General features: G+C 32.2%; 1 protein-coding gene across 4 annotated transcripts in view; it reads right to left on the bottom strand.

Moving 5' to 3' along the window:
* Positions 1 to 22,770, bottom strand: part of LOC142227364 (uncharacterized) — an 81,356-nt gene extending 58,586 nt beyond the window's left edge. The window contains exons 1-2 of one of the 4 annotated variants that reach the window (XM_075297854.1): positions 21,472 to 22,770; positions 11,844 to 13,250 (exon numbers count right to left, since the gene is read on the bottom strand). In XM_075297854.1, the coding sequence (XP_075153969.1) occupies positions 11,844 to 12,971 (1,128 nt within the window). In that variant the 5' untranslated portion in view covers positions 12,972 to 13,250; positions 21,472 to 22,770. The remainder of the gene's footprint in view (positions 1 to 11,843; positions 13,251 to 21,471) is intronic. The other 3 variants (XM_075297856.1, XM_075297855.1, XM_075297857.1) reach the window with 3 other exon arrangements.
* Between the last annotated feature and the right edge of the window lie 238 nt (positions 22,771 to 23,008).

The following is a 23,008-nucleotide window of genomic DNA, read 5'->3' as shown; positions in this document are numbered from 1 at the left end:
ACGCTGGTGGAATCATTGGACCGTATTTTTTCAAAGATGCTGTTGGACGCAACGTTACGGTGAATGGCGATCGCTATCGTTCGATGCTAACAAACTTTTTGTTGCCAAAAATGGAAGAACTGAACTTGGTTGACATGTGGTTTCAACAAGATGGCGCTACATGCCACACAGCTCGCGATTCTATGGCCATTTTGAGGGAAAACTTCGGAGAACAATTCATCTCAAGAAATGGACCGGTAAGTTGGCCACCAAGATCATGCGATTTGACGCCTTTAGACTATTTTTTGTGGGGCTACGTCAAGTCTAAAGTCTACAGAAATAAGCCAGCAACTATTCCAGCTTTGGAAGACAACATTTCCGAAGAAATTCGGGCTATTCCGGCCGAAATGCTCGAAAAAGTTGCCCAAAATTGGACTTTCCGAATGGACCACCTAAGACGCAGCCGCGGTCAACATTTAAATGAAATTATCTTCAAAAAGTAAATGTCATGGACCAATCTAACGTTTCAAATAAAGAACCGATGAGATTTTGCAAATTTTATGCGTTTTTTTTTTTTAAAAAAGTTATCAAGCTCTTAACAAATCACCCTTTATATGTGACCGGCTATGATTCAATTTAGGTTATGTCAAATGTATTGTTGAGTTCGTTTCTATGATGATATGATAATTATGAAAATGTTTGAGGTTTGTAGTGCGACCGCAAATAATAATTGATGATGGATCCCATGAGACCTCAGTTAAAAAAGTTTGCAATCACTCTTGGAGACTGATTGTTCTGGTTCGCCAGACTATAATCTGATAAAATATATTTAACAAAAATTATTCTATTAGAAATATACATATTTTTTTAAAGAGTTATATTGCAGTTAGTGATTTAGCAGATATCGACTATTCAATTTGCTTTTATATTAAAGTAATTACATAAATATACATAGGCCTGAAACTGGTACTACTACAGTAAAAACTTATATTTTAAAATTTTAACCTAAAATTGTAAAATTTTATTATGAATTGACATAATAACAATAAAATGGAATAAGACAAAATTCATAAGTTTTAAGTTTTTATGTTTGTATAAGTTAATAAAAAGAATGTGTCACTTTTTAAAAATAATAGTGCCACTTTTTTTGACGTTTGCCACTTTTTGTGCCACTTTTTGAAAATTCCCAACGGTAACGCTGGTCCTTGCTGGATTTTCCATAATGACTGAAAACAAGTTGTCCATCATCTTGAAAATAATTGTGCCACTTTTTTTGACGTTTGCCACGTTTTGTGCCACTTTTTGAAAATTCCCAACGGTATCGCTGGTCTTGGCTTGATTTTCCATAATGACTGGAAACAAGTTGTCCATCATCTTGGCTATCTGCTTTTAATCGAAGTGTGAAATCAAAAGTACACACTAACAGTTGTCAATAGGAAGCGATTTCAATTTGTTGCCTTCCTTTCGGTTATAACAAAATGTTTTTTTTTTGTTGCCCATTTAAAACATTATGGCAAAGCAGTAAAACAAGTATAAAGTGTTACACATCCATGGCTCCTTTAGTTCCAACCACAAAGATCGATGTTTCCCAGGAAATAGAAATGTTAGGCAAAATGGTTTAGGCGTTAGCAAATGGGGAAAATATGACTTCGTGTTAGCTATATCAAATGTTTTCGGGTTGAAAACAAAAACGAAAAAGAGTTTCTGGACAAACTTATTTAATTAAATGAATGCGAATATCCTGCATCGTGGAATGAAATGAAGTGAGTAATGTCCTCGGCAGTTTAATGCCTCCGGTAGCTTTTCACTTTGGCTTTTTGTAATTGGTTTGAATTAAATGAAAATTTCTACTTTTTGATATTTTTCCGCATTGACTTCAATGACATGTGGATGCAAAGAACAAGTGCTCTCAATCACATATGACGTGATTGATGGATTTTGATTTTACTTTGTAAAAATATTAATTACATATTACATTTAAAATATATCACCACCACCTAAAATAGTTCCCATATGGATTCCATTGTCATTGCTGATTTTTATGGGTTTATTTTGGTGAACACTTAATTGAAACCCATTTAAATTCCCCAGACAAGTTTCTGTTTATTGGCGATGTAAAAATATCCTGGACGGAGAGGAAACGAACTCAGGAACAACAAAGACATTATTTTGTTTTTGTTTGTTTTGCCTCCATTAATGGCAATGGGAGAAACTTAAAAATGACACGATCAGCCCAAAAATTGACATCAATAAACCTGAATTCGATTTCATTTCATTTTCTTCGACACTTTTTACAGCTCTGCATTTTTTGGTATTTTTTCCAAAAAAAAAAAAAAACAAAACCTCAACGTCTGTGTTTTGTCAAAAAGGCAGTCAAAATGGGCACAAAACATTTGCATTTACATGATTTTATGACCGAACCAAGTGATCGAACGTCTTTTACCTTTTTTTGTGCTTATCGCAAAAGGCTTCACTCAGTTACTCATTTGTCCGTCCGTCCGTCCGGTCGGCCATCCGTCCAGCTTGTTCGACAGGCTGGCTTCAAGCCAAGCTATCAGACTGTGGGTGGTTTATTTTTGAGAAATGTTGCCAAATAAAAATAAGTTTTATCTTTGCTGCTGTCAAAGGTTACAATGAAAGATTTACAATTATTTCGTTTGTCATAACCGAATAGAGTGAGAGAGAGAGAGAGACAAGGAGACTCCAAATTCCAATAAAAAACAAACGAAATATGGATTTTCTTCGTTTTTGTTTTGTGGTCTGATGAGATTTATGCATTTGCTATATGTTATGTGTTTTGTTTTTTAAATCATATTGTGTGTAAAATTTAAATCAATTTTAATTTAAATTATGGAAAGTGTTTGGCTTTAATGATGAATATATAGGCAATTTTTTATATTACAAATAAGGTCTCTCTCCGGAAGAGTGGCTTCGCCACATTTCGGAACGATGATTTGCTTGAACTAGAGAAAATAAAATGAATAAAATTATTTCTATTGCTTTTAATGTTATTACAATTCATATGGATGCCTTCCACAATCATATTTCCTGGCTACTTTGGTGAAAGTGTATACACACAAAGAAGACTATTTGTTAGCCAAGTTTGAAAGATAAATATTTCTATGTGCATAATCGCTTAGAGTCGCTGACACAATCACAAATGTCGCCAGAATTATTGAGATGAGATCAAGAAGTTCTAAAAAAACTCTTAGTGCCTGCCAAAACTGAGATTTGTTGTACTGACTTCTTGCAAGTCACTTCAAGTGAATCGAATGACTCGAGACCTCCAGAAAATGTAGAACGTCAGCGTTGCGCAAACACAAGGACGGGTGTTTTCGCACCAAACGCAAAAAGGTTAATTAAAACGTTTGCAATATTTTCATGTTGAATTCTAACAACAAATCGAATTACTCCTTGTTGAATTTTGTTTTCGTAACATTTTTAGATGGAGCCCCAAAGCATTTAAGTTTAAATCCCAGAAATATTTTGTGTATTTCTATGAAGAACACAGTGTAGCAAAGGCCAACATTAATTTCAGTTTACAACATATTCAATTTAAGCCCAATATATTAGATGACATTATGTGAACTCTATTACTCAGAAAAATATGAACAAAATTGGCCATGTTCAATTAAGTCGACTAATTTCGTCATTTCAAACAAAAACCAGTGGACTGAGTAAATCTGTCAAATGTACTTACGTCTAATATCAGTCTTTATTACCACTAATGGGGCCAGAGAAGAAGTCAAAGAGTATTAAAGTGAAGTTTTTTGTATAGAAAAGTTTTCAGTTATTAAGAAACAGAAGGATATGAATAGGCTTCCCTCTAAATGAACAAAAAAAAAAAAAACTATCCATCTATAGTAATTAAAAAACTTGGCTCGTTTTGGTAATTGTACATCTGTTTTATTATTTGAAGGAGGAATTGTAAGCTGAATGCTTAGGAATACATAAAGAGTCAATTGAGATACAAAATGATCTAATACAAAATTATACAATTAAGAAATTAAGCCCTTGAAAATGTTTAAATCTATTATACAAGTTAATCACAACTGTGACTTCGGGAAGTCAGATTTGATATATTAAACCATCAGATATCCTGACATAATGTTTCCAAGTACATAATTTGATTGGTTCATCTCAATGAGAAAAATAACGGACATGAATTTTAGTCTCTGAATTTTAGTCTGTACACCCTCAAAAAAAAAAAAAAAAACGTTTCTGTAACATATACCCCAAACACATTCTGCTTCAATCATATATATTTTCAGGATTGGTCCAAACAAACTATTTTTTGTATTGTTCAAACATATTATGTTTCACCTTAGGCATACACTGGTAGAAAAAAAAATGTAATGAAATTTTCTTTGTGTATATATATTTTAAGGCGCCAATTGGTCACTTGCAGCATGCTCTCTAGTTCTCTCTTTTTAAACACATATATGTTTATAGCCTATTTCTAAATTAATATATGTTAACATGCCAGCATATACTATTTACAAACATTGAATGTTCCAAATATAATATGTTCTAACATATTAACATATATGTCCCAAACATGTTATGCTAGTTTATGAACGTTGTATGCTTGTACTTAAAAATATTGTGTTAAAAAAATTTAGTTCCAAACATTTAATTTTTACACCCAAACATATGAGAAACAGTATTTTTCGTCCGTGTACATATTTAATTTGAAAGGGTATTTCGTTCTATGGGAGTTATGCCATTTACTCGAAGCAAATGTAGTATGTTATATACATTCGATGAGAGTGGAATAAACACTAGACGTTTGTGAGTCTAAATGCCACAATTTTTTACATTTTTATGCCTTTTATGCTTATGAACAATATGATCGACAAAAAATTTTGATTTCTCGATTACAGTATTTCTAAGGGTCCAAGTTTGAAGCCTAAACGTATGCAATTTGTTTAATGAATGAAATATTATTAAGGAGATCACAGAATAATGAAGCCGACTCATTTTTGTCGGTGGCGGTTGCCACTAAACTTTTCCCTCCGGTGGCGGCGGCTTGACGGCTAAGTCGATATAAATTTGTCTATTCGGTAGCGCACAATTATTCATTATAAAATTAATTTGATGTTATCCGGAGGACAATGAAATTAGTTGTACAATCAACCAAATTTACATTTCATTAAAATTTTCTCAGCTAAATTTTTATAACAATTTGATACTGATAGATTGTGGGTGGAAAGTTTAAAATTTTGGCGAACAAAATACAACATACAACAATGTTTTTTCTGTTTCAAATCGATAGTTTTTATTAATTGGCGGTTAAATTTGAGTCGAGATGAGTCGATATATTCGGCGGCGGCTCTGAAGGAGATATTACAGTCAAACTTCTTTACATTGACCTGGCATACAATGAAGCTCCCTCTATAATGAGCAAATTTTTAAAAATCACTATTCCCCCCTTCCCATTTTCTTGTATTCTGATATAATTTCATTGTAATGAAGTTCCTATATAATGAAGTAACGTTGAAGTACGTTCAATTCATTCGACTACCTACTTATTTTATTTTATTTTATCTCACTGCAAATTAAAGAAACAAAATATGTTAGTTAAGTTAGTTTGCATTTCATCTAGCCATAAGTGGGAGGATGTTAATAGTGACTATTTTTCTTTATTTTTCTAAAATGAACAAACAGCGGTTTGGCGGTCTCCTTCCCCTTTAACATGATGGCAATTTGTTAAATGGGAAAATGCCTTATTGCAATTAACAACTCTCAAAAAGATGTATGTTTCGCCTATTCGACCTTCTGTCTGGCGGGTTCTTTGGATGCTTCCATGTTTCCACCTGTGGATAAATCTTTGCATTGTTGGACTGTGTTTTTTACATATTTTAAAAGGCTTTGAAGAGATTGTTTTTTTTTTACAAATTTATTTTTAAACGTAAAAGTGATGTGATAGTAATGAATGCTCTCGTAAAGGTATTATTGTTTAATAATACGCGTTAGACAAATATGATAAGTACTCAGAAACACAGAAAATCTTCGTCGAGTAGTTCGATTTTAAATTAGATTGCCTATTTTCAGTACTCATCAATTTCAAGAAATTTGGTTTAGTTGTTTAGAATTTAATAAAAAGGAGATATAAAAAAGAAGAGTTTTCTTTTCTGAAGAACGAAATTTTAGACAAACAAGGTTTTCTTTTGACACTACAAAATTTTCTTTAAAGCCCATTAAAAAAGATTAGATACAGCCGTTTCAACGTTTGTGATAAAATTCGGGTTTATTTATAATAAAGGGAAATTTCTTTTGTCTAAAATTTCGTTCCAGAGGAAAGTGTTTTTTATTTGGGTGTAGGTTTATTCTATATCCTTAAAAATTTTAAGATCAGTGGGATCACTTTTGGTACAAATTTGAATTAAATTGATTCAGATAAGTATAGTATGCAGGCTTCCGATAGAAAGTCATAATCTCTCCTATCCATATTATAAAAAAATTAGTATCGTACACAGAAAAAAAGGTTTTTTTCCTCCGGAACAAAATTTTAGACAAATGTATTTTTATTTGTCTTTTGATGCTAAACAATATTTTAAAGGAAATTAAAGATATTGTAATCTACAATATAGCTTATCATAAATTCGGGTTTATTTGCTTTAAAGGATAATACTTTATAAAAATGGGAAATTTCGTTTGTCTAAAATTTCGTTCCGGAGAAAAGTATTTATTCTTTGGTGAATATGCGTTAACGTTTCTTTTGTTTTCCGGAAAATTCAAATTAATCAGATGTAATAGTTTATCGAAGGGAAATGTCATGGAGAACTTCATTAGATTTTGGAAAGGGCGAAGGGAATTCCGGCTCAAACTCCCCAAAGAACCAAGGACTCGTTTTCACCGCAAGACCTATCACTACACGTAAAGAAAACGTGTACCGTGTATCTTACAGCGAAAATAAACGATCTTTGTTTGTCTAAAATAAAAGGAAAGAATTATTTTTGTGCGTTTAGTAGTCTGGAAAATTCCAAATGAATTGAAAATATTAGATTGTCATAACATAAGTACACGCAAAACATTAATTTATTTTCCCAGCATTGAAATAGTAGACCAACTAGTTTGTTGTTAAAATTGTTTTCTTTCAAACAAAAACGAAAACTTTGACAAGAAAAGAAAACTTCGTTGGTCTAAAATTTCAATTTTTTGTTTATATACTTAAAGTCGATGAAGTCGGAGGTTGCCCACCGATCCGAACATCAAAGTAATTATAATGTCAACAATGTATGTGATTTCCTTCTCATTTATTTTCTTTCTTATATTTTAATGTGTTTATCGAATTTAATTGATTTTTTTTATTTAATTTGATGATTTTCTCTCAGTGTAGTAAAAATATTTTTTTCCCCAAAAACGCAAATAATTTTGAAACATACATTATTCAAACACGACTAATTTCGTTTTACGCCCTTTTTGAGTTTTCTAAATAAAGTCAATGATTTTCTCAGCGGGACACTAAACATTTCCAGTGGCCATCTATGTCACCAAATAACTTAATTTTCGAGGCTAACGCCTCTTTTTCATATAGGGTGTTGAAATGAAATTTAACATAAAAGTGAAAACACGCAATAGGTCAGTATTATTTAAATATCATGCAAGCAATTATGCGGATGTATCTCAGATATATTAGGTTATTTATCTAAAATTTGAGTTAATTTCCGTTAAAAATTTAATCAAATAAAAAATGCATTTTTGTAAATTGGATAAAAATTAATTTTTGGTCATTCTCTCATACAGTTACTGAAGAATACAAAAGAGATTAAGACGATCAAGACAGCCCTTAAGTCGTAGAAAATCCTCAATAAATCTGCAGATACAAATTGTAGACGACCTGAGTTTTGTATTGATAGATCAAAGGAAGTAAGAATATTCAAATACGTGAATAATTGATTTGTTTAACTTAAAGCAAATGCTTAAACAAAAAAAAAAAAAATATTTGTTTACTGCTTTCCTCTGTCGTTTTTAATTAAATTCAGTGTACAAATGAACTATATTGAAAATTTATTAAAGCTAATTTAAACCCCGCTGTTCTGAGATTCATTTGATATTTTCTACTTAGAAACGAAAATGTATGATGCCAGCATGTTACCACTAGCTTCCATGAGTTCTTAAACAAAATTAAATTTCTATAAAAATAAATTCGCACTGATTTTCGTTTATTTTGTTTTGTTGCCAAGGATTTCTATAGAAAATGAAATTTGTTTGGAGAAGTAAACATAATATTTCTAAAATATTTAGAAAACTTTGATGGAGACTCATTAAGGTATCTAGCACATCTGTGTTTATATGGTATACCATGAAGCGATACGTTTACAATTGAGAAAGCCATATACTCAATTCCGCAAAAAAGTAAAATATAAGAATAATCAGCTAAATTGTAGGTTGCTATAACTTGTAAAGGGTGATTTGTTAAGAGCTTGATAACTTTTTTTTTTAAAAAACGCATAAAATTTGCAAAATCATCGGTTCTTTATTTGAAACGTTAGATTGGTCCATGACATTTACTTTTTGAAGATAATTTCATTTAAATGTTGACCGCGGCTGCGTCTTAGGTGGTCCATTCGGAAAGTCCAATTTTGGGCAACTTTTTCGAGCATTTCGGCCGGAATAGCCCGAATTTCTTCGGAAATGTTGTCTTCCAAAGCTGGAATAGTTGCTGGCTTATTTCTGTAGACTTTAGACTTGACGTAGCCCCACAAAAAATAGTCTAAAGGCGTCAAATCGCATGATCTTGGTGGCCAACTTACCGGTCCATTTCTTGAGATGAATTGTTCTCCGAAGTTTTCCCTCAAAATGGCCATAGAATCGCGAGCTGTGTGGCATGTAGCGCCATCTTGTTGAAACCACATGTCAACCAAGTTCAGTTCTTCCATTTTTGGCAACAAAAAGTTTGTTAGCATCGAACGATAGCGATCGCCATTCACCGTAACGTTGCGTCCAACAGCATCTTTGAAAAAATACGGTCCAATGATTCCACCAGCGTACAAACCACACCAAACAGTGCATTTTTCGGGATGCATGGGCAGTTCTTGAACGGCTTCTGGTTGCTCTTCACTCCAAATGCGGCAATTTTGCTTATTTACGTAGCCATTCAACCAGAAATGAGCCTCATCGCTGAACAAAATTTGTCGATAAAAAAGCGGATTTTCTGCCAACTTTTCTAGGGCCCATTCACTGAAAATTCGACGTTGTGGCAGATCGTTCGGCTTCAGTTCTTGCACGAGCTGTATTTTATACGGTTTTACACCAAGATCTTTGCGTAAAATCTTCCATGTGGTCGAATAACACAAACCCAATTGCTGCGAACGGCGACGAATCGACATTTCACGGTCTTCAGCAACACTCTCAGAAACAGACGCAATATTCTCTTCTGTACGCACTGTACGCATTCGTGTGGTTGGTTTAATGTCCAATAAAGTAAACTGAGTGCGAAACTTGGTCACAATCGCATTAATTGTTTGCTCACTTGGTCGATTATGTAGACCATAAATCGGACGTAAAGCGCGAAACACATTTCGAACCGAACACTGATTTTGGTAATAAAATTCAATGATTTGCAAGCGTTGCTCGTTAGTAAGTCTATTCATGATGAAATGTCAAAGCATACTGAGCATCTTTCTCTTTGACACCATGTCTGAAATCCCACGTGATCTGTCAAATACTAATGCATGAAAATCCTAACCTCAAAAGAATCACCCTTTATATCAGAAGATTACTGAACTTTTGGCGCAACTTGTAATTATGAAAAAATAAATGTCCAAAATACATAGTTATTGTCTTAGATTTAATTGCAAAAGATATTCGTTTGTCTAAATTGGGAGGAAAAAAATATTTTTTTGCGTAAATATATCAGACCTAAATAGAAATATCAAGTGATCGGTCTAATCAGGAATTTACTAAAAAAAGGGGTATGCATATTTTTATTATAGCAATTATGCCAGAAAGAAAAGCATGCGGAAAAAGATAGTTTGTGTCTACACGGACGAAAACGACTGTTTTTCCTATGTTTGGGTGTAAAAATTATATATTTGAAAGGCCAAATTTCAAACACAATGTTTTTATGTGCAAGCATATAATGTTCATAAACTAGCATAACATGTTTGGGACATATATGTTAATATGTTAGAACATATTATATTTGAGACATAAAATGTTTGAAAATATAATATGCTTAGATGCAAACATATATTAATTTGGAAATAGCCTATAAACATATATGTGTTTAGAAAGAGAGATCTAGAGAGTATGCTGCAAGTAACAGAATGGAAGTAACCAATTGGCGTCTTAAAAATATATCCACACAAAGAAAATTTCATTAAAATTGTTTTCTACCAGTGTATGCCTAAGGTGAAACTTAATATGTTTGAACAATACAAACAATATTTTGTTTGGACCAATCGTGAAAATATATATGCTTGAAGCAAAATGTGTTTGAGGTATATCCCAGCAAAAAATTTTGGACGTTCTTCTCAAGGCACAACTTTAAAAGAACTTCCAAAAATGCTCTCCCAAAGATGTTCTTTATTTTAAATGCACAGGAAGTTAATTTGAGTCAATTTCTTTATAACTCTCTTTTTTCATATTTTTATTGGGAAATTTAATATTTTTTTTGTGTTTCAAATAGTTTAAAAACAGATTAAGAATTAATAAAATGGTACAAATTATTTAAATTTAGCCGAATAAAATGCTAAATCCTTTTTAGAAAAATTTCGAATTTTTGAAAATACTTGATCACAAAAGTTCCAGACAAGCGTTATAATGCGTTAGCATAAAAAAAATTAAAAATTATTTATTTGTCAAAATATCACAAAGCTTCTTAATTCACATCCAAAACATTGAATTCGACTCACATCTTAAGAAGTGATGGAAATTCAGTGCGGGGGCTGTTGAAATTGTAGACATCCGTCCTATGACAAGCCCATGTTAAATTCATCGCTTCTGCGTCAATTTGGCACTACTTCCGGATCCAAAAAGAACATTTTCACTATCTTTTTGGCGACGCTTTTTATGCTGGGATGTTACAGAAGCGATTTTTTTAGGGTGTAGGCTTCTAAAAAGCTTTAATTTTTCTTTAAATTTTTCCTATAACAGCGACCACACTTACTCTATCGGAAATGATTACAAGACGCTGAGTAACGAAACTACACCTTGGCCAATTCCGTTTTGTCTACGATATTTAAAAAAAAATGAGCGAGCTATCCCAGTAGCATACAGGCTAAATATAATGTACTACAGCAATTTTACATTGTCTATTTCTCTGTTCAACAGCCTGTCCGTCTCACTGCCAGCCTAATCTATCCGCTTTTACAAGTATCCCCTGGCATTTGTCCATGGACAAACGACCCTGTCTGCTAATTTGTCTGCCCGGGTCCTAATGTTGCTTTTGTTGTTTTTTTTTTTTTTACTATACCAAGGAGGAGGCTGTCATCGTTTGCAATGTTTGGCCACAAACCAAGACTCGAAAATGATTCATTGAGTCAAATAAATACCACAATGATTAAATTAAAATGTCGGGAAAATACTACAACAATGTTTTTCCACCAAAAAGAAAAAAAAAACGTATGTGGATAATTTGAGTGGAATATGAAAATTAAAAAAAAAACTCTTGTCTACAGGCAAAAGGCAGGGTGTCACACACGGGGAAGTACTAAACAATAGGCTAAGTTAATTCTGAGGAATTTGGTATTAATTCCTAGCTAAAGAGGATAAATCTTAAACATTTAAAAATATTATCAGTTTGATAAACTCAAAGTGGATTTGGGCTCTCATTGGATGCATAACATTTGCATTACCCTGTTTATCTAAATTTGTATACATTTAACATGGATAACATCATAAGTTAAGGTACTTACATCAAGTTTGGAACGAGTTATTCGGGCATAGGAACGATCACTTAAATTGTTATCAGTGTCATCTATGAAACTGTCAATATCATCATCATCATCGTCGTCGTCGTCATTGCTATCCTCAGTGACATCGTCCTCGCCTTCATTGTAGTCCTCATAATAATCCTCTTCATCTTTAGCTGGTATTTGTAGATCATCTTCATCATAGTCGTGCTTTGAGGACCAATCCTGTTTCTGATGATGAAGATGAGATGAATGTTGCAGCTTCTTTTGTGGTTTTCCTTGTGGCGGCAAGGAATAATGATGGTCAAGTTCCATAGAGGCAACAGCGCCACTATGGCTAGAGCTAAATTTAGAATGTTCCGCAGGACTTGTAGTCTTAATCGCCTTGGACAAGGGATTTCTTTGATGACCACCAGTGTCGTTGGTTTTATTGTATTTTTGTGTTGTTGGCGATTCTACTGTAGCCGCTGCCTGTGTCTCCGATGATGCTAGGGAATATGAAGGCAAAGGTGTTGGAACTAATCGCGTATTTTCCACTGACTGCTGGTGCGGTAGGTAATGAGGCCTATGCTTGGGATACTGGGTGTGGTGTGGTCCCATCACAAAATTTGAGAATGAAGATGATGTTGGCGACGATGAGAATGAACCGGGTGAGGTTAAAATTAAATGTTGACCATTGGTCTGATGATGAGTTCTGGCCAAATGTGGCTTCTGATGGTGGTATTGCCATGAAGGTGTGGATGTGCTGGAGCTAAGAGCAGCACTACTCATGGACTGTCTACCTTTGTAGAGGATTAAAAGATCTTCTTTGCTCTGCTGCTTGTTTGTGAGCTCATTATCGTCAATCAGTGGCAGAGGGTTTTTGGTCGTCGTCCCACCTTCCATTAGTCTAGGTGGGGCATCTCGATAATGACTGTATTCTAGCCTCTTTTCATAATCCTGCGGATGATTGTCTTGAAGTTGATGACGGCCGTGAATGTGATGGTGCTGCTGCTTGTGGTGATGGTGGTGGTGGTGGTTATTGGGATGATTCTCATACCTTTGACAATTGGTGGGGGTGATAAAATTGAGGCTAGATCTTAGCAGTAAAAGCATTACCGCCAGGATTAAATTCGTGTGAATTTTATACATTTTTCCTATGCTATGCAAGGGCTTGGCTAAGCCCTTTCTAGGTTTTGTGTGTTTTTATTTTCGTTTTTGGAAAGTGCTTATGTATCGGCGTTGGAAATTTTTTCCTGATTTTATTTTCGATTTTACTTGAATTTATTTATTAACGATTTTAAAAGTCTTTGTTCTTTTTCATTGAAAATTTTCACTTTTTTCACACCTTTGCTGGCAGATTTTCTTTTTTTCATTCTCACTTTGTTGTTGGTAATTGAAAATTAGTGAAATCTTTCCTTCTTCTCTCTGCTAAAAATAAAAAATTCTTTAGTATGATTCGTAGAAATTCTGCATAAGCTTTCATAAAATTAGCATTCAGTTATTTTTTCCTCGAATTTCTTCTCCATTGGAAATCATTACATTTTTTTTAATATTTATATGGAAAAATAGATGAAAAGTGGCGGTGTTGATGTTTTAATGGCTATTTTCCAGTGGCGTTTGCCAATGGGGGCGATAACTGGAAACGTAATGTGGGTCATTCAAATATGAATCAAATCAATATCAATATGAAGTTGCTGGGGCAGATATTAATATTTTTATATTTAGTTGTTTATACTAAAAACTGTGGAAACGGTTAGTGTGTGAAAAGCATTTTACATTTTTTTAGCGAGATTGTTCATATTTTGATTAGGGGAGAAAGAGAATGATCTCTTCCGGATTAAAAAAGCATTGCTCAAATGCATAAACAATTAAAATATAAAATAGGTCAAATTTATAAACACTCTACATGTTATTGTTTGTCGGAATATTGGGTTTGTAATTTTGTATTTTGGGAAAATTGAATTTTTAGTTAAAATTTTGTATGGGAATCAATTAATTTCCATATACAAAAACCAATTATTGACACACTTTTATATCGAACTTTTGCCTGCAATATTGGACGCAACTTTTATTCGCTCTACAAGACTGCACTGGATGGTACTCAATTAGAATCACTATGGCCGTTTTAACTTCATTTTTTTTCAGATGCGGCAATTTCGCTTGTTGACGTAGGAAATATCGGGCTTTCACTATACCTACTGTGAGGATATAGCATAGGTTATACAGAATTTTTTCTCGTTCAATCACGAACTTAATTGATCCAATTAATTTTTTAATTAAATTTCTTCAATTATTAATAATAAAAAATGTACTTGATTAAACAAATAATTGATTTCTTTTTTTGATCCAATCAATTAAAAATTTAATTGATTCTGATTTCTATTACAATGGACTGGATAGTCTAAGTGAGCCTGAAAATAAATCAGGCTGCCACTTTAACCTAAATATGTAAGAAACTCTTGATGAGTTTTTCAATTGTGATAAAAAATTATTTATTGTAGTATTTCTTATTTACTTAAAATTATTTTTCCTTTAGATACAATTATTTTCCTTTATAGTTTCTTATGATTTTTTGATTATAATTGGATTTTCTTGCATATTCGAGTCAAAATTTAATGAACCAATAAATAGTATGACCCTAATAATTTCCGGACAAATTTTTGAATCAATCATTAACTTTAGTTCAAATTTTAAAAATTTTGAATAAGTGACTTTATTTTTAATTTATTTAATTAAAAAGATAATTGAATCAAGTAGTTTTTTAATTGATTGACGTTTTCAACTTCAATCAACTTTTTAATTAGAAATATTTTGGTGATTTTTTTTGTGTAGGTTGTTGGTTGTTGCAGATCCATTGAGACCAACAATTCCATTGTGATACACTATTATTTTTATCAATGAGTGTTGTTCGAATCGACGTTTAGTGACAAAATAGCTCCATTTCAGACACTACTTGTGAAACTTTTACGTTTTACTAAAATTATATAAACTACTACCTTCAGAAATGCTTTTGATGTTCAGCTGAAATTCGAGTTGAACGAATGATTCCTTGTACACGCAAAGAAAAAAAACGTTTGGAAAACGAGTTAGAGTGTTTTGAATCGCTTCGAAAATTTTAAACTTTTATCACCAAAAAAAATCGTTTGTTACAAAATTTTTATTTTTTCAATAAAAAAAGTTATTTTTGAAACAACATTTCGTTTATATCAAACACTGTTCTTTTCTGACTTTAGGTCTTTAATAAGACACATTTTACAGTTCAAAATTTAATATACTACTATGTAATGTTGAACATTTTTTCGGAATCTTCCGAACATATCTGGAATATATGTAAAAAAAAAAAACTTTGGTCGAAGCAGGGATCGAACCCACGACCCTTGCCATGCAAGTCGGACGTAGCAACCACTGCTCCACGGTGCCAAACTAAATGTTTGTTTCTGTTAAATATACTTTGTTTATTCGGTTCGTGGGCGCCGCAAGCTATGCTATATAAATATAACTTATATGGATATTTATCTATTGATGACCATAACAGGTACATAGCTCAGTGGTTAGTGTGTTGGCTTACAAAGTGCATGGTCCGCGGTTCGATTCTCCGTCCAGGCGAAAGGAAAAAAAAAATTAAAAATTTAAAATTTATTTTATGTTAAGAACTAAAAAACCTCGTGGATGTGAAAAAGATGTGAGGGAAAATGCAATTAGCAAGAAAACAATGTTTTGTTTTTTAGTTTGTCTTTATGAAATTGTTTTTACATCCTGGAAAAGAATAAACGTTTATCACAAAAAGTATATACTTTTCTTCCAAATACACTTCCTTACAGCGAAAAGCAAATGAGAAACGAACTTTGTTTGTCTAAAATTTCGTTTGGGAGGAAAGAATTATTTTTTTGCGTGTACGAAAATATGTATATTAAAGATCAAAGTCATTAACATTAGCGTGTAAAGCGAGTTTGCACTTCCCGAGCCAATTTTTAATTTCTAAAGCTCCCTGTACTAAATTTGAAGTACACAGTATTTTTCAACTTCAAAACAGTGGATTTTAAATTTTGCAATTCCTTAAACATTGAGTTTTTTATTTAATTAAAGTGTTCATGGTTTCGAAAACGTATTTTTTCAATTTCCTCTCCTTGGTATTCAATGACAGCGCCACTGTTGATCCAACAGCTTCCACCATTCCAAAAAAATTCTTGTCGTCTGAGTGTTAATACTGTCAATTAAAGGCAAAATTTATGTCTGAATGTCGAGTTTTTTTGCTGCTGTAATCGCTTTTTTAAATGCATCCATTTATTAATTACATGGCCGGTGTAATGACGTCGTATCTTGTCCCGACGACAGATACTTTCAGCCACTCTATAACATTATTAGACATTAGATTACTGCAAAGTGGTGCACAGTGCATCATAATGTATGAATTCAGATAATTTTGGAAATCTTTAGGAAAGTTAAAAAATATAATTTACAAAACAAAATACAAGGTTGCTTAAATTCTATAAATCGTGACATCAAGTCTAAAGAAGTTAAAATATTAAAAACGTTGTTTATACCAGACTAGACTATCCCCATTTAACCCTTTCATGCCCAATGTTGCCTATAGGAATATTGTGCTTATATGATTCTAAGTCCTGTTATTTTTATTTGTTCGGCATGCGATTTTTTGGATCATGTGACGAACCAGGATAGCAAGGACTTTGAATTTTTTGCATTTCATGTATGTGTCAAGACTAACATGTATACACTGTTAGAAAAATATGTTTTTCATATGTTCCGATATAAACAAAATGTGTTTCGGGCACGATTTTAAACCACAATATATTTAAGTGCGAACATGTAATGTTCCTAAACTAACACTAAATGTTTGGGACATCTATGTTAATATGTTAGAAAATATTATGTTTGGGGCATGAATGTTTCATAAAAATCATATGTGTGAATACAAACATATATAAATTTACAAATTTCGACTAAACATACATATGTTGTGATATTTTATTCAAAGCGACAGAGAGAGTATAGAGAGAAATAGAGATGGAAACCGGGAGAGTTGACGAAAGATATCAATATAACACAGCAATAGAGTCAAAAAAGAACAATTTCTGTGAAACCGCTTGTATGTTGTTTCGGAAAACTGTTTTATGATAAGGCCAAAAATTTGATATGTTTAAGTCTAAATATTATTTAATTTGAATAAAGAGAATATACATTCTGAACCAAGAGAATAGACATTTGAAAAACAAACAGCTTATGTTTTCGCCTTGAGAGCAGCATTTTATGTATGTGTGGACATGTGTTTTGGCATTATGGGCACAATTTTTTTCTTGGTTCTTTAAAAGAAATCAGGGGTCTTCATAAAAATAACGAAAGGGCACTATACTCTTTTTAGAGTTGGGACAGTAAAATGAAATAAGGAGGAAATAGTGAAAAATTACACAGTAAAATGTAAAAAAAACAAACTTTAGTTCCTCTTTATTAAAAAGTAGTCCACGAGGAGTTGACGGACACCATCAAATATAAAAGCGGGCATTAAGTTCGAGTTTTACAGCTAAAACAATTTAAAAAGTTTATTTTCTTTAAAATGAATTATTAAAGAAAAATAAAAGGAATTTTAGAGCGATGGTGTTAAATGCTAGTAAAAAACTGTTCACTCCTAAATAAATTTATGTTTATATTATAAAATTATGTATGTATGTTTATACTCGACTCCACGTTCTTCTTTTGTTAGTTTTTGAATTCCTTCCAAATTTTAAAGTTTTGTACAAAAACAGTTTTTTATTACAAGATTGTTATTTTTGCAAAAAAAATAATATTTTATCCAAAAATCAGTCAATTTCGTTTATATCAAGCACTGTTACTGACTATAAATCTTTAATAACGCACATTTCGAAGATTCATTTAAAAAAAAAATAATATAGTATAAATATAAATGTTAAATTAAAAAAAAAAAAACAAAAAAAAAAAATGTTCGGTCGGAGCAGGGATTGAATCCACGACCCTTTGCATGCAAGGCAGACATGCTAACCACTGCTCCACGTGGCAAACAAATGTATGTTTCTGTTAAATAATGTTATGTTTGCATAGGCTCGTGGGCGCTGCAAACTATGCTATATAAATGTAACTTAAAACGATAATAATCTACTGGTGACTATAACAGCTACGTAGCCCAGTGGATAGTGTGTTGGCTTACAAACTGTATGGTCCTCGGTTCGATTCTCCGTGCAGGCGAAAGGTAAAATTTAAAAAATTTATAAAAGTGAATAATTTCTTCAACATTATTTGTATTACAGAGAAAGGTGCCAATAACTAAAAAATTTCGTGGAAGTGAAAATTACGAGTATGTTAGGGAATGAGCACAATCGTGTTTGGGAAAAAGTCTTCCAAGCATATAATATTTTTGGCTCAAAATGCTTCCAAACATATAATATGTTCACATAAAACAAACATATTAATGTTTCGGCAGTATGCAATAATATATGTGCTTCCTGCAAAATATGTTTGGAACATATGTTAAAGAAGCGATTTTTTTTGAGGGTGTAGCGCATAAAAACATTTTTAGACCCGTGTATTTTAATTCGGACATGAGAGGGTTAATTTATTAATTTCCAAAATATTTTTATGCGTTTTCATAAATAATCATTAGTTCTTACACTTATCCTATAGTTGATAATAATATGGGTGTTTTCACATTCTGTTGCAGTTTACTTTTAAGTTTGCTTGATCTCCATGTATGTATGTACAAATTGACTATGGTTTACAATATCGTTATGGCATTTGTTCGCAGGTATCCATTTTTAGGCTTGCCGCATTTATGATGGCTGATGCAATCTTACAGAAACGTTGCAAATAAAGCAGATGTTTCGAAAAGAAAACAGTAAAAAAATAAGAGCATCTAGATAACACGCAGATTTCATATTTTAGTTACATGCTCTACAAGTATAAACGAAATATCATTTTTCATAAGAGCTATGCCAAAAACAATTGACATATAAAATATCAGATTTAAAATCTTAGGACAAATTGATGACTCTAGCTGCTAGAGAAGTAAAATCAGGACACAAAAGTACGACAAACCATTGTGTATACACAAGATATTAAAATCCACATCGGATCAGTACCCAGCAAAAAAAAAAAAATTGGAAGTTCTTTTAAAGGCACAACTTTAAAAGCACTTCCAAAAATTCCCTCCCAAAGATGTTCTTTATTTTAACTACACAGGAAGTTCTTTTGATTCAATTTTTTAAAACTAACTTTTTTCACATTTTTAATAAGAAATTTTAAAATATTTTGTTTCAAATACGTTAAAAAGAGAGTAAGATGTAGTAAAATGGTACAAATTATTTAAATTTTGTCGAAAATCCATTTGAATCCATTCTAGAAAAATTGCGATTTTTTTAAATATTTAAGATCAAACATTTTAGACAAGCGTTAAAATCATAAAAAAAGTATGCATTAAAAATCATACAAAAATCATACAAGAATCATTTAATTGGCAAAATATCACAAAATTTTATAAATCACATCCAAAACATTGAATTCGGACCACACCTTATGAAGTGAAGCAAATTCTGAGCAACGGCGGTTGGAATGGTGGACATCCGTCTTATGACAAGCCCATGTTAAATTCATCGTTTCTGCGCCAATTTTGCACCACTTCCGGATCCAAAAAGAACATTTTCACTTCTTTTTGGACGACGTTTTTTTTGCTGGGTATGTATGGTTGGTTTATAGAAAATTTAAGCGTTCACATGTCATTTTGGATATGCTAAAAAATTACTGATGCAGTATATTTAGCAATCGACAAAAATGGATCTGTCTGCAAAAAAAAAAAAAAAGAAAAATATCTCCCAGATTTAATTTTAATTTAACTTTATTTAAGTTCATGGAATTATTATATATGGAGAAATTTTATTTACTCCAATAATTTTTTGCGTTAGTTAAATGAACTAAAAAACGAGGAAAATATACACAAATGAAGTAAAAAGTTTTACTAAATAGTTCATTATTTCTTTAAATTTGTAAATTTTACTACAAATGTATCCATCATGAACTTCGTATGTTACTAATGACATTCTTGGACTTTTGAACTCCAATTTTTTCTTTCAAACTACTAAATTTTCTTTAACAAGTGAAAAAAATTAATTATGTCTAATAACTTTTCTTGAATTTGTCGAAAAATATTTACTTATTTTTGTGATTTTTTCAAAAAATTTTAAAATTAGCTAAATGTTTTCTTCCTGTTGGGTTCACTGTTTTTTTTAGTTTGAGGGGTATTCCAAATATGTCTCAAAAATGTCATGTACTAAACGTGGGTATACATTTCAATGAACGCCAAAAAAGTTCAATGTTAACCAAAGCACAAGAATTTTTTCGTATCATTCTTAAAAATATTAGGTATGAACTAAATCGTGGTTAATAGAGTGACCGCAACTTATATGGGACAAAAAAAAATGTCGGAATCTTGTTCGCCTTAACCCCACAAAACGAATCCCCTTCCCAGATATTGGGATAGCCAAAATTTGAGCCCGATTAAACGACGTTAACACGTGCCGCTCGAAATTTGGAAAAAAAACGAATTTTTTGGCCAAAAAGTTTGGCGGCACGTGTTAACGTCGTTTAATCGGGCTCAAATTTTGGCTATCCCAATATCTGGAAAGGGGATTCGTTTTGTGGGGTTGAGGCGAATGCTCTTATTGGCACCAGGTCGCGTTTTCGAAGCTAAAGGCTGGCGTAACTCGGTTTGACTCAGAGTTACAACAATTTTATTCATAACATACATTTTTAAGGATAAAATAAGGTATCGTTTGTGATATCGTGCGTGTTTTTATTATTTACCGTTCTGGAGTTATGGCTCAATGCGTCAACTTTTTGGCCAAAACATTATTTTTTTTCAAATTTTGAGCGACGAGCGGCACGTGTTAACGTCGTTTAATCAGGCTCAAATTTTGGTTATCCCAATATCTTGAAAGGGGATTCGTTTTGTGGGGTTAAGGCGAACAAGATTCCGACATTGTTTTGCCCCATATAAGTTGTGGTCACTCTAATGGTTAATAAAGTAATGATTAGAATGAATAATTTCGTAACTGCTAGTTAAAAATTTTAGAATATCTGTAAATTGTCATTACTAGCAATGCATCTTAAAAAATACAATTTAGTTCAATTTCAGTTTATTTTTCTTTTCCATAAAAAAGTTTACTTTTTCTATGTTAAGAAACGTTTACTGGATTCTGATAGAGCAGTAAAGAGGCGACAATAGATTATATTGTAATTGTAAATCGCGTAAAAAATTTTATAATCCTGTAAAAAATTCTGAATATTTTTCGATGCATGTGATGAACTTCTAAACCTTTGTATGCATCTATGTTGGGCCAACCATGCCACTACATTCACTAAATTACTTGTGTATCACTGTGCAATCACATTTGAACCATTATCAAAACATTGGCCACCACTTTTATGTATGCTTGAATTTCACAGAAAAATTCATTAAATGTAATTTTGTTGTTGTACAAAATAGCAAATTCACGCATTTGTGCGAATTTCGTGAATACTACAAAGGTACACCAACAACGATAAACAGCTTCAACGATATTCGACGACGACGACCCAATTAAAACATTATAAATTTGCATGTTACACTTGAAATTTATTTATTTACTTTTTTGTATTTGTTTGCATACTTGTTGTTGCAGGTGGATTAAATTGTAGATTTGCTGTTTGTAATTATCATCACTTGTTGTTGTTGTTGTTGTAATTACAACGATGAGAGATCTAATCGAGTGTGAGCAGAAGTTTTCGTATTTATCTGTGTATCGCGTTGCACCATCTATTGTTTTATTGCTCTCATCGATGTCGTTTACTTGTATGCAATAGCAAATAGCAAGAGGGATTATGGAGAAAAAGAGAAAAAGCAAGCCCTCTTACGGTATTTGAGGTCCACTTAGAATTGCCGTTTATTACATTAGATAGAGAGTTAGTTAGGTAGTTGTGGGTGTGTTTGAAATTATGGCGTTATTGTTGTTTTTTTTTTTTTATACAGCTTTATAGAGTTGAGTTAATTAAGATTTTGTATATTTGTGGCTTTTACTCTTTTTTATTTCTTTAGTAAATGATTTATTGACCATTAATCTGATGCAGAATGGTTTGAGATGTACTTTGGTTTCTTTGAACACCCACATTTGTCGTATATATTTTTTATTTGAGCGTGTTTGCTACACATATGTCATAAAATTAAATAACAGTTGTTTGTTTTTTTTTTTTTTTTTTTAATTTATGTAAACTTCACCGCTTTCATATGCACATTTCTTTTATGAATAGAATTTATCGCACTAGTTTCTGCTTTGTTTGGTAGGCTTTCATTATTTGTTGTTATTTGACATATGAATTAGTAGTGATCACGTTTTCACAATTGGGCGTTTCACTGCCCATGAGCTACATGGATTCACAAATTTGTTCAATTTGAAATTTTATTCAACATCCATCTGCTGCAGTATAGCTTGTTTAGACATTTGGCAAAAACATACACACACACATACAAACAGACACTCGATTATCATAAAATGTTTGCAAATTATTACTATAGGTGGGCGAGAAAATATTATGGCACTGCCTTCGTATTGATTCCGACATTGATGCTATTCGAACTGTGCAGTAGTCTATTAAAGATAAATCCGTGAAGAATGCAAAATTCCCAACGTTTGACAAAGTCTTTTCACATTGAAGAAACACAATGAAAATTATTGGAATATTTTTTATTTTCTTTTAAATCACAAAGCAAAATCATCTTTTGTTCCCGAGTATTAAAGCCAGTTGTTTCGTTTGTATTTATTAATATTTAGTAATTCAAAAAATAATACGAGAATTCAGATTTGCTCTTTTTTTGTATAAAATTAAAAAGCTGATTGTATTTCATATTATTATCTTGTTATAAGATGCGCTGCCGTAGTGCACTCGTTGACTTTTCTCACACATCTGAAGGAATAACATACGAAGTATCCGCTAAAAAAGCGAACCAATAGCGAGGTTGATAATCACGAAACCAATGATCATTTAATGATCATTATGAATATAAAAATGTAAACAGAGAGCCAAGTGCTCGAGAGGCTATACACAATTATGAGTGAGGTATTCTCCCCCATATTTATGCTCAGTCACTCACTCATTCCATTGAATGAACCGGCTTTTTAGATTTCTCA

Source organism: Haematobia irritans, chromosome 2, assembly GCF_050003625.1.
Source record: "Haematobia irritans isolate KBUSLIRL chromosome 2, ASM5000362v1, whole genome shotgun sequence".
NCBI classification, from domain to species: Eukaryota; Metazoa; Arthropoda; class Insecta; order Diptera; family Muscidae; genus Haematobia; species Haematobia irritans.
This window is presented reverse-complemented; position numbering and strand designations above follow the sequence as displayed.